Consider the following 12,581-nt stretch of genomic DNA (forward strand, 5'->3'; position numbering starts at 1 on the left):
CTCTTTACGAGAACTGCTACACCCTGGGACCATTCGTAGCAACGAATGCAGTAGTAGGCGGGGGCTCAGCCACTACATTCCCATAATCCCATAACCTTTTTAACCTTTCTCTTGAATACTTTTTATGGGTTGTACGGTTGGCTAAGAAGCCTTCCACATCCTTGTTGATTTGGCGGGTGGTCAATTCTTTCTTGAGAAGCGCCGAGGTTAAAGGTTGTGATGAGGTCCTTTAGTATGGGTTGCAGCCCTTTATACTTCAGCACCTAAGAGTCGTTCAGCATCCTAAGAGGACCGCTACGCTCAGTAAGAAAGACGTACTTAATAAAGGCAGAGTAATGGTTCAAGTCGTCTTCCTTACCAGGTACTTATTTATTTTATGTTATTTTTGAATAACTAATAAAATAAAATACGGGATACTTAGCTTCTGTGTTAACATGTATGCTGGTCTCCACCCACCACCCTGGGTGTGAATCAGCTACATGATTATCGGGTAAGATTAATATTGAAAAATGTTATTTTCATTAGTAAAATAAATTTTTGAATATACTTACCCGATAATCATGATTTAATTGACCCACCCTTCCTCCCCATAGAGAACCAGTGGACCGAGGAAAAAATTGAGGTGGTGTTGACAAGAAGTACTAGAGTACCTGACCACAGATGGCGCTGTGGTGTTCACCCCCACCTGTATAGCGATCGCTGGCGTATCCCTACCGTAGATTTCTGTCGGCAACAGAGTTGACAGCTACATGATTATCGGGTAAGTATATTCAAAAATTTATTTTACTAATGAAAATAACATTTTTTTTTCATATATTTGATAATTTTTTGAGAAAATTCAGGTATTTTCCAAGAGAATGAGACCAACCTGACCTCTCTATGACAAAAATTAAGGCTGTTACAGCAACTTAAAAAAAAATATACTGCAAAATGTGCTGGGGGAAAAAATAACCCCTTGGGGGTTAAGGGTTTGAAATTTCCAAAGAGCCTGGGGGTAAAAGGGTTAATTGAATTACTGCTGTATCGATGCTTATGGTTGAATGATGTAACTCAGATGTTGGTAAATAGAATTTCTTGCAGATGAATGGCCTTCAAAATTTTGCGAAGGTTATGCAGTCACTCCTGTCTGTTTGTTTGTATGTAAGCAACTTTACACAAAAACTGTCGTACCGATTTTGGCCAAACTTGGTAGTCAAGTTTGGTTTGACCCAAGGATGAATCTGTAACATTTGGAGCCTTTGTAGGGTGACGGCCAGATCCCGTAGAAAACGGGAATATTCTGAACTGTGGCCGTCGTTCTAAAAGCGATTTTGGCGGGAGAAACTAACTTAAAAAACCCACCTAACCTATGCTAAAAGCCGTATTCTTACCCAAGGGGGCTTCGCCCCCCCGGACCCCCCCTTACACAACAGTTTCCTTACCTACGAGTACGACAGGAGAAGCGAACTTAAAAAACCCACCTAACCTATGCTAAAAGCCGTGTCCTTACCCAGGGGGCTGCGCCCCTCTCGGACCCCCCCTTACACAACATATATAAGATCCGTAGACCATTTCCAAATGTTTTTATTCTATACAAGATAACAGTCGGAGCGATAATAAGCAAATTAGGACGCTTGGCCGTAGCGCTACAAACTACCCTAACATTTTAGATAAAGTACATTTAAGTACAAGTACAGATAAAGTACATCTAAGTACAAGTACGCAGCCGTACTTTAAAAATAATTGCAATCCTAAGTAGATGGCAAATGTTGTGTTAGTTTATTTTTTCGTGAACAACATTATGGAAAAACGACTGAACAATTTCAACGAAACTTGGTGGACATAGTCTGGCCTATTCTTTACAGATTCTCCTCTGTCCTCATACACCTGACAACACTGAGATTACCAGACAATTCTTCTCCACTCAAGGGGTTAATTACAGCACTGTAATTGTTCAGTGGCTACTTTCCTCTTGGGTAGGGTAGAAGAGACTCTTTAACTCTGGTTGGCAGCTCTTCTAGGAGAAGGACACTCCAAAATCAAACCATTGATCTCTAGTTTTGGGTAGTGCCATAGCCTCTGTACCATGGTCTTCCACTGTCTTGGGTTAGAGTTCCCTTGCTTGAGGGTATACTCGGGCTCACTATTCTGTCTAACTTCTCTTCCTCTTGTTTTGTTAAAGTTTTTATAGTTTATATAGGAAATATTTATTTCAATGTTGTTCCTGTTCTTAAGATATTTAATTTTTCCTTGTTTCCTTTCCTCACTGGGCTATTTTCCCTGTTGGGGCCCCTGGGCTTATAGCATCCTGCTTTTCCAACTAGGGTAGTAGCTTAGCATTTGATAATAATAATATTAGATTTTGAAGAAAATACATCGTAGTACAAGTAAGCATCGGAGTTATGAATGAAGTATGAATGCTTTGCGTGGTAAAGGCATGCTCTCGACTGAGTGCCATTCTATTTATTTATGTTGATAGAGATATGTCGTCAGTAATTGCCTCCTACGACAAGCAAATGTTCAATTATGTATCATTACATAAACGGTGACATTATATCACAGTGGATGTGATGCACGAGTAAATCTGTCCCTTATGGTGCTGTGTGGAAGACATACTTTGAGCCGTTGTGCAAAACATATGAAATGGTTAATGAGCAAGAAAGGTTTTGCATTGGGAGCTGTCAGTCCATTGCTATTTTAACCCTTTTACCCCCAGGCTATTTGCAATTTTCGAACCCTTCACCCCCAGGGGGTTATATTTTTCAAGCACATTTTGCAGTATATTTTTTTTTTAAATTGCTCTAACAGCCTTAATTTTCGTCATAAAGAGGTCAGGTTGGTCTCATTCTCTTGGAAAATGCCTGAAGTTTCTCAAAATATAAAAAATATGCAAAAAAAAAAAAAAATATATAAATAGCAGTTTTTTGCAAGGACGTACTGGTACGTCCGTGGGGGTAAAGGGATGAGTTTTGTGAAACGTACCAGTACCTCCTTTGGTGGTAAAAGGGTTAACATTTATCATATATTGAATATGTATGTACTGTATAGCTTTTCTTATAGATACCAGTCATTAAACATTATCTGACGGATGATTTGATTCCTGGATTTTGGATACACCTTCAATTTATATATATGATTAGAAAAATGATGGTTTTTATTGCCAGCAGTTAGTGATTTTATTTATCATTTGTAGATGTCACAGGAAGTTAAATTTCAATTTATATGATTAAATTAATGATGGTTTTATTACCAGCCTCATTTAATTTCACTTATCTTGTTTCAGATATCACAGTTAAAACATCAAATTCTCGTCAGGCGAGGGCGATGTTCGACGGAGAGTTCAAAAGTCCGAAGGCCACGAAATTAACGGGGATAGTGATGGTCCCCACTCCGCACATAGTCGTAGACGACCCCACGGGCGGAGCCGTGCTGTGCTTGGAATACCGGGACATGGCGCAGTTCGAATCGGCCCACGGGAATGCTTGGGAAGCAGCTGGCAGAGTGAGTGCTTCTTGCGTTTGAAACTTGAAGATGTTGCAATGTTCTAATTCTTGATTGAAAGTATAAATCATGTCGAAGGGTCTCAGCTTAATGCTATTTAACTTTTATAACATTTGCTTTTCTGGTTTTAAATAAATATTCTTTTAATCTTTATTTATAGTAAACGATATCGGCGTCAATGACCCTCGATGTCAAGATGCCAGAGAACTTCAAATCAATCAATCAATCTCAGCTTTTAAAACATTTGGAGATACAAAACACAAATCCAACTGAAATTATAAATCTTTGATATTGTTTCAAAATTTCATAATGAAATACTGTATTAACCCTTTTACCCCCAGGCTATTTGGAACTTTCCAATCCTTAACCCTCAAAGGTTTTTTTTTTTTTCAAGCACATTTTGCAGTATATATTTTTTAAATTGCTCTAACAGCCTTAATTTTCAGCATAGAGAGGTCAGGTTGGTCTCATTCTCTTGGAAAATACCTGAAGTTTCTCAAAACAACATAAAAAATATGCAAAAAAAATGTAAATAGCAGTTTTTTGCAAGGACGTACCAATACGTCCATGTGGGTAAAGGGATGAGTTTTGTGAAACATACCAGTATGTCCTTTGGTGGTAAAAGGGTTAACACAAGATCATGTAATCTAATGCAGTAAGCAAGACGACATTTGTAATATGAAACAGGGTTGTTTGTTGACCTTTGCAGCTGAAAATCGTAGGCATGCGCGTTAGGTTAGGCCCAACCTAGGAAAAAATTTAACAAATTTCGACTAAAACATCTTTGAAACTATTAAGTTCATTAGTTGAAGATTGATTGAGTGATTTAAAGTTTTCAGGCATCCTGACATCTACGGTCGTTGACGCCGATTGTTAGTTGAGGACTTTTGAACGCAATCTCAGTTATGATTTGCTCCTTTTAAGTTTGTTAGAACTTTTTTATCGCTTTTTAAGATATATTAAGTACGTTGGTGTGTTTGACCTCGATGTATTTAACAGACTTTTGAATTATTATTATTATTATTACTAGCCAAGCTACAACCCTAGTTGGAAAAGCAAGATGATATAAACCCGAGGGCTCCAATAGGGAAAAATAGCCCAGTGAGGTAAGGAAATAAGGAAGTAAATAAATGATGAGAATAAATTAACAATATAAATCATTCTAAAAACAGTAACAACGTCAATACAGATATGTCCTATATAAACTATTAATAACGTCAAAAACAGATATGTCTTATATAAACTATAAAAAGACTCATGTCAGCCTCATGTCAGCCTGGTCAGCATAAAAACATTTGCTCTAACTTTGAACTTTTGAAGTTCCACTGCGGTTTGAAATGCTTTCGGATTTTTTCTTGATGTTGGCATCCACAAAAACATGTCAATTATCTGTCTGTTGAATGTTTTAGTTATTTTTCAGTTTTAAATACAGTGATGCCTCAGGATACGAAAGTAATCCGTTCAGGATACGGTTTCGTATCCTGAGTCGCGTTTTACATGTAAATAGCCTAATCCGTTCCAAGCCTTACGAAAAGACACCTTTTCTTTCATAAACACGCTAAACTGTAGTTATAAACATGCAATGCAGCCATTTCTATCATTCAATAATTAACCCAACAACCGTTAAAAACAGCCTAATCCATTCCAGAAACCACCATGAGATTATTCAATAATGTAGTTATAGCCTAGTTATCCCCTCCAAGCCCTAAGAAAATGGTCCGTTTTCTTTACTACTGTATAAAAGTTACGGTACTTTATGTAAAGCATTTGTATCAGTGAAGGTGTATTGTTACCTGTACACTTAAATTAAGGGTTGATACCCTGAAAAATAAGGTACTGTACTCTCGGCGACGAGTTGGGATCTCGTAAGCTTTTCGTATCCTGAAAATTTGTTCGTATACTGGGGCATAAAATTCTTTGTATCGCTTTTCGTATCCTGAATTTTTCATAAGCAGAAACTTTCGTATCCAGAGGTATCACTGTACCTGCATTGACTAATGTATTTACGAGCGGGCCTTTAGGTTGAAATCTAACAATAGTAGAATTATCTTGAATTTAGAGTTTCATCAACAGAGAATTCCACAAACAGTGCCTTATCTGTGTGGTGGTAATCATGAGCAGACATCAGCCAGGAAGGTAGAACATCATAGAGCAAAGTGACCAGGTGGTGTTGGATGCTAAACAATCAAGAACTTATTCTTTGTTTATCTAAGGACATTGAAAGGACATTTGAAAGGTTTAAAAGTCGTTCATGAATGGCAGTGGCAAGGGACGACACTATGTCCTAGAGCCTGACCCTATACTGTACACATATGATCAACACTTGATCCCTTTTCCTTTAAGATATGATACATCTCTGACTGTCCATGTTCATTTCTTGTTTACTTGAGTAATAAGTTGTTAGTTGAATTATGTAAATTGTAAATTAATTTCTTCTGAGTCCTTGTCAGTGACCGCTCCCGCCTGCCTGCCGAAGCAGAGCGATCGTCGTGGCGAGTAGAAGCCGAGGCCAAAACAGGTGAGCGGGCGCAAGACTCTTAGTCGAAGACCTTCAGACTCTCGCCGGGGGTTTGGTCTAGGCAGGATGTCTGCTCCCTTCAAGTGCCCAACCGTAAGGCCTCTGGCTATCTTGCCTTGCACGGGAAACCCGTGAGCCCCAAGGAAGGTCGTTCTGAAAGAGAAAAAGACATTTTATGAAGCTTTAAACCGGTTAAAATGGTTGACGGGTGAGAAAGACTACGTCTTTACCGAGCCAAAATAAAAAGCGACAGTCAGTCGCTAGTGCTAGTGAGAGCAGGGTGGCTAACTGACCCCACTATCCCCTCCCCCTACGCTAACTAGCGGTGGGTGGTTACACCTCAAAAAGGCTTTAACAGCTATATTCAGCTTCGTGGAAATAAAAACACCCACACGTAAAGAGCTCCAGGATTTTATTGCTAGGAAAATTACAATTCACAAATTTGTTACTTTTCCTAACTAGACAAACCTAAGTCCTTTAGATTGTACTTCTCTCCTCAGCCACTCCTCTCAGTTCTGAGCCGAGAGGTCATAAGTGAAGAAACTCCCACAGGTGAGGGGGCAGAGCACCACGGTCTGCTCCCACTTGTTGCTTAACTGCCCGTTAAAAGATGCAACGGCCATCCTACCTAAACGACTAGGGATGATTTGATTCCTGGATTTTGATTACTTACACCTTCAATTTATGATTAGAAAAATGATGGTTTTTATTGCCAGCAGTTAGTAATTTTATTTATCATTTGTAGATGTCACAGTAAGTTTAATTTCAATTTATATGATTAAATAAATGATGGTTTTATTACCAGCTGTTTGTAATTTTATCTTGTTTCAGATATCACAGTTAAAACATTAAATTCTTGTCAGGCGAGGGGGATGTTCGACGGAGAGTTCGAAAGTCCGAAGGCCACGAAAGCAACGGGGACAGTGATGGTCCCCACTCCGCACATAGTCGTAGACGACCCCGCGGGCAGAGCCGTGCTGTGCTTGGAATACCCGGACATGCGCAGTTTGAATCGGCCCACGGGAATGCTCGGGAAGCAGCTGGCAGAGTGAGTACTTCTTGCGTTTGAAACTTGAAGATGTTGCAATGTTCTAATTCTTGATTGAAAGTATAGTTGTTCCGTAACCGAAATACAAACCACGCTATTTACAAAGGGTTATTACTTTTAGCGTAGCTGAAATGGCGAGCCATTAGAATTTAACGAGGGTATATTACCCCCGCGCTAGTTAGCGGGGGGGTAGGGGAGTGGTAGCTAGCTACCCCTCCTCCCCCTCACACACAGGTGAATACTCACTTTAACTTTTGGCTCGGACTGTGACACGTCTCTGTCTTGGTCCTCGCTTGGCAGCCATTGTCTGTTTTGTCTTTACTTAATCGCTTACTTTTCTTTTACTCAATATATATGTAAACATGTTTTCATGTTTGTATATATATTTGAGTATAGAAATAATTAAGTTAACTTTCAGATGTGTGTGTAGTGTACGATATCTACGTGGAGGCCTCGGCAGTTAGGCCACCACGGCGTATTTTATGGGTGGCGATCGAGTTTGACTTATGTCTTTCTCTCTCTCTCTCTCTTGAGGTCGTTCACCCTTTTACTACGTGTTACTACGCCCTTGTAGCCTAGCTTCCTTTCCGTGTGGGGGGTTGCTACGCCGTTCGTTGTATCAATTAGTTATGAATCTAATTGTAGTTACATAATTATAATTGTTATAATTCTGTTTTGGTTACAGCTCTCCTTCCGAGAGTGTAAGTGGTTGTGAGGGCACGTGCCTGTTGTGTAATTCTTGTTCCTTTCCCTCGGGATTCCTCTTCGGAGCCTTCCCGGGGGAATGAATGTGTACTAATATTATTTGTTTTATTTTTTTACAGTTACCGATCTAGTTCGTTTCTGTAATATAGCAACGGTGTGAGCTGTCTGGTTGAGTCCTTGGGATTCGGCTGTTGCTGCCTCCCCCCTTGTATTTTCGTCAGGGGCGTGTCTCCTTCTACTGGTAGTACTCCCGTGTCGACGGACAGCTCTCCAGTTCATTTTTAGAACAGTCAGGAGGCTTGCCTCCTTGGGCGGATAACTTTCCTTCCGAGGGAAGTTTTTCCTGTCCAGGCTTGAGTTTTTCCCCTTTTGGGGGGTTCTTCTCTTGCCTTTTTTTCGTGCGACTATGCTCTTGGTGCTGAGCGGTCGCACCTGCAGTTTCGCTCAAGGGGCTGGGCAACTGCAGGAGCTCCTCTTCGGAGGATTGCTCCTTTTAGGTCACTGGCTGACCAGTCTCTTCCACGAAGTGTTTCTCTTTCGTTCGCGAGAGAGTACACTCATAGAGACTCCTCTTCGGAGGTTTTCTTCTGTTGCTGTTGGCCTCCCTCGCCGTAAGGCCCTCCGTCCGCCTCGTCGTAAGGGCCTCTCATCTCCCTATAAGGGTGCTTGAGGCGCCCTTTTGGATCTCCGTTTGCAGCCTACAACTCCTTTTTCTCGATCTTCCGCCTTGGTGCAGATGGACAGCAGTCTGATCTCGTCTTCCGACGGGCAACGGTCTTCCCGACGGACAACGGTCTGCCCGACGGACTGCGGTCTTCCGACGGACATCAGTCTCCCGGCGGACAACGTTCCCTTCGGGGCAAAGGGTTGCCCCCACGGGGGTTCTTCCCTTGCGTGTCAGGGTTTCCCTGCGCGCCCTTCTGCTCATCAGCGCTCTCCTGTTCGTCAGCGCTTTCAAGATGATCTTCCCTGCGGTTCCTGTTACGTGCCCTGTGCGCCCACGTTCGCCCTCGCGATCTAGAACTTCGGTTCAGGTCGGGGTCAAGGACTCTTCTTCTTTGCGCAGGCTTCCACGCGTAGCCTTCTGCTCGTCAGCGATCATCAGCTCGTCAGCGATCATCAGCTCGTCAGCGATCATCAGCTCGCCAGCGATCTCCGGATCGCCCACGTGTGTTACAGCTGGCACGCAAACGTTCTCCAACACTTCTGAAGGAACATGGTTCGCCAGCTACTAGTTCTCCTGCGCATGCTGATCGCCATCGCGCGACCCTCAAACTGCGGATGCTGATCGCCATCGCGCGACCCTCAAACGGCGGATGCTGATCGCCATCGCGCTACCCTCAAACTGCGGATGCTGATCGCCATCGCGCGACCCTCAAACTGCGGATGCTGATCGCCATCGCGCGACCCTCAACTGCGGATGCTGATCGCCATCGCGCGACCCTCAACTATCGCCATCGCGCAACCCTCAACTGCGGATGCTGGTCGCACGACCCTGCATGATCGCCCGCTTACGCATGCTGCTCCTCATCGCACAACCCTGAACGATCGCCCTCCTGCGGATGCTGATCACCATCGCACCCTTTCACGCGATCATTCACCTGCGCATGCTGCTCGCCATCGCACAACCCTGCACGATCGCCCGCTTACGCATGCTGCTCCTCATCGCACAACCCTGAACGATCGCCCTCCTGCGGATGCTGATCACCATCGCACCCTTTCACGCGATCATTCACCTGCGCATGCTGCTCGCCATCGCACAACCCTGCACGATTGCCCGCCTACACATACTGCTCCTCATCGCACAACCCTGAACGATCGCCCTCCTGCGGATGCTGATCACCATCGCACCCTTTCACGCGATCATTCACCTGCGCATGCTGCTCGCCATCGCACAACCCTGCACGATCGCCCGCTTACGCATGCTGCTCCTCATCGCACAACCCTGAACGATCTCCCTCCTGCGGATGCTGATCACCATCGCACCCTTTCACGCGATCATTCACCTGCGCATGCTGCTCGCCATCGCACAACCCTGCACGATCGCCCGCTTACGCATGCTGCTCCTCATCGCACAACCCTGAACGATCGCCCTCCTGCGGATGCTGATCACCATCGCACCCTTTCACGCGATCATTCACCTGCGCATGCTGCTCGCCATCGCACAACCCTGCACGATTGCCCGCTTACGCATGCTGCTCCTCATCGCACAACCCTGAACGCTCGCCCTCTTGCGGATGCTGATCACCATCGCACCCTATCACGCGATCATTCACCTACACATGCTGCTCGCCATCGCTTACCATCACGCGGTCATCGCCAGCGATCTTCTTCACCTACGCGGCAGCACGATCCCTCGCCGTCACGCCATCGCTTGCGTTCGTCGCCTCGAACACGTGTTCATTTACCTGCCCACCCTCACGCCCACTCGCCTGCGCGACCGCTCGCCTGCGCGCCCGCGCGACCGCTCGCCTGCGCGCCCGCGCGACCGCTCGCCTGTGCACCCGCGCTACCGTTCGCCTTTGCGCGACCGTTCGCCTTTGCGCGACCGTTCGCCCTCGCGCGACCATAGTTCGCGGCGAATTCCACAGCCGGTGGTAGCAGCAGGGACGCGTGCTCCTAGACGGCACTCGGGCTCACCTCCATCCAAGCACAGGTTGGTAGTGCAGGACGAAGACAGGTCAGTACAGCATTCTTCCCCACCTTCTTTTCAGGCAGGTACCGTCATGTCCACTCCAAAGGATCGCCCGATCCCTTTCACCTTAGCGAGGATTTCGGACTCTGTGTCCTTGGAGCAGCAGACATGGTTTGGTCCGCTGGCACGGGCGTTAATGAGGGTTATGAAACCAGCACTCGCCGGCCAGGGTAACAAACCAGCGGCTGTCTCTCCTATGCTGAAGAGAAAGAGAGGAGTGGACTTCGTGGTGACTTCCCCCAGGGCGAAGTTGGTTCCCAAGAGGTCTGTCTGGAGGGTTCCCTCTCCTGCACGAGTACTCTCTCCTTCTCCCGCCCTGGAAGGATTTTTGGCGGGGGGGCTTTCCGTTCAAGATTTCTCCATCGGAAAAGGGGTGACTGCTTACCTCTTCCTCTGGGAGCTTACCAGGTTCTTTCCCTCCTCGGTTACGGCCCGAGGTTTGGTTCAAGGAAGCTACAGGAAGAACAAGGGTACTTTCCTCCTCTCGAGCTCAGGCACCTTGGCCTTTCGTCGTTAAGTATCTACTTGCGGACAAGCTCGATGTTGTACCATCTGGACGCGCTGACTGAAGGCTTCCTTCGGGTGTCTCATCTGTGGAGGTCGACGACCTCAGACACCCTTCCATCCTTGAGAAGAGTTTTGTCTGTGCCCAAGGACAGAGACTTAGACAGCTGCTGTGCGGAGTAAATCGACTTCCGGTTTCACTCCTCCAAGGCGCTTTCTTCCAGACTCTGCAGGGCTCCAGCGCCCTTTTCTTTCAACCACGTCGGCCTAAGTTATCGGCTACGACTACTGGGACAAGGTGTCCAATTGCAGTTTCCTCCGGTCAGGAACAGATGGCACGGGAGACTCCCCCGGGGGGGCATAGTCCTAAAAGGAGTTCACGAACTCTAGGATTGCAGGTTTTTTCGCTGGGAGGATGCTTAAGGTTACTCATCCGAATGACAGCTTCCCGATGCCCATTCCCGCACAATCTCTGTGAGTAGCCAAGGATATCGCGCCTGCCGTCTCTGTCAGCGAATTCAGTGTCTCTGAACCTCTATGCTATAGCATCAGCAGAGTTGCCCGGTTGGGCAAAATGATCCATACCTTAGGCGAAGGTCTTCCTTAGGATCATCGACGGCTTCACCCCCGGCCTCCTCAGTCGATCCTTTCTTGTAAGGAAGGATCTGAGAGGGGATGTCCATAGTCGACCTCTCAGCCCTGATCAAGTTTGTCGAACAAACTTCGGCCAGCGTAGACCAGCAGAATCGATCAGACTGGTAACGAGGCGACAGGACTCCTTTAACCCTGGATCGGAAGGACGGGTACTTTCAGTTTCCATTCCATCCATCTTCCAGGATGCTCGTCGAATTCAGCCTAGACTGCAAGTATTCCTGCTTATGATGCAGTGTGGCTATCCCGCCGTGGCATAGAAGGTTTGTTTCCCCAGAGAACTCTCCCTGCCTTCCTCTTGGCCGCTCAGGTGCAGGCTTCCGCCTCCTCTACTGTTTGGAGGGCTGGTCAACTCCGGTAGGCTCGGGTTTCGACCTTCTTCAGCGCCGGGACAAGCTTCCGGATGCTGACCATGAGTGTGGGCTCATGGTATTTTGCTTGGAGCCTTCTCTTCCTCTTCCTCAACATCTGGAGTATCTGGCCATGATATTGAGTCAACCGCCTTACCACATTGGAAACCCCGCTTCTCGTCCGTCCAGCGAGGTTAAGCAACGTCGGTACTTGGATGGGTGACCACCTGGGGACGCCAGATTCTGTTACCACATCCTCCGAGCCTTCCTTTCGGTTGACTGTGGCAAGACTGAGGAGAGTCGCAGTACCTGTTCTCAGTCAAGCAAAGCTTTCAGCCCTACCTTGGAACGTTTCCTAGTTTTTCTTTCCTCATTGACCCGTCTATAGTCCGAACGGTCGCCTCAGGATAAGTTCCATGTGGGGCGATCCAAGTTCCGGTGGCTTCAGGCAATATTTAACCGGACTCCCTGGCCCTATGGGACCAGCGGAACTATTAAACCTGCAATGGGTGTTGACCTATGGAGCCTCTTGATGGTAGTAGATATTCTCGTCCTTTCCCCACATTCTTGATGCGGTTCTCGGACTCGTCAAGGAAAGGGGGGGCCATGTTCCGGTCCAGGCCTTAAGGG

At 46.0% G+C, this 12,581-nt stretch overlaps 1 protein-coding gene across 5 annotated transcripts in view; it reads left to right on the top strand.

The window, feature by feature from the left end:
- Positions 1–12,581, top strand: part of LOC137637288 (ketosamine-3-kinase-like) — a 65,816-nt gene that overhangs the window by 15,587 nt on the left and 37,648 nt on the right. For 3 of the 5 annotated variants that reach the window (XM_068369535.1, XM_068369537.1, XM_068369534.1), the window contains exons 3-4: positions 3,263–3,480; positions 6,862–7,046. In XM_068369535.1, the coding sequence (XP_068225636.1) occupies positions 3,263–3,480; positions 6,862–7,046 (403 nt within the window). Of the gene's footprint in view, positions 1–3,262; positions 3,481–6,829; positions 7,047–12,581 lie in introns of all 5 variants that reach the window. The other 2 variants (XM_068369536.1, XM_068369538.1) reach the window with 2 other exon arrangements.

The sequence above is a fragment of the Palaemon carinicauda genome, unplaced genomic scaffold (genome assembly GCF_036898095.1).
Source record: "Palaemon carinicauda isolate YSFRI2023 unplaced genomic scaffold, ASM3689809v2 scaffold632, whole genome shotgun sequence".
NCBI lineage: Eukaryota > Metazoa > Arthropoda > Malacostraca > Decapoda > Palaemonidae > Palaemon > Palaemon carinicauda.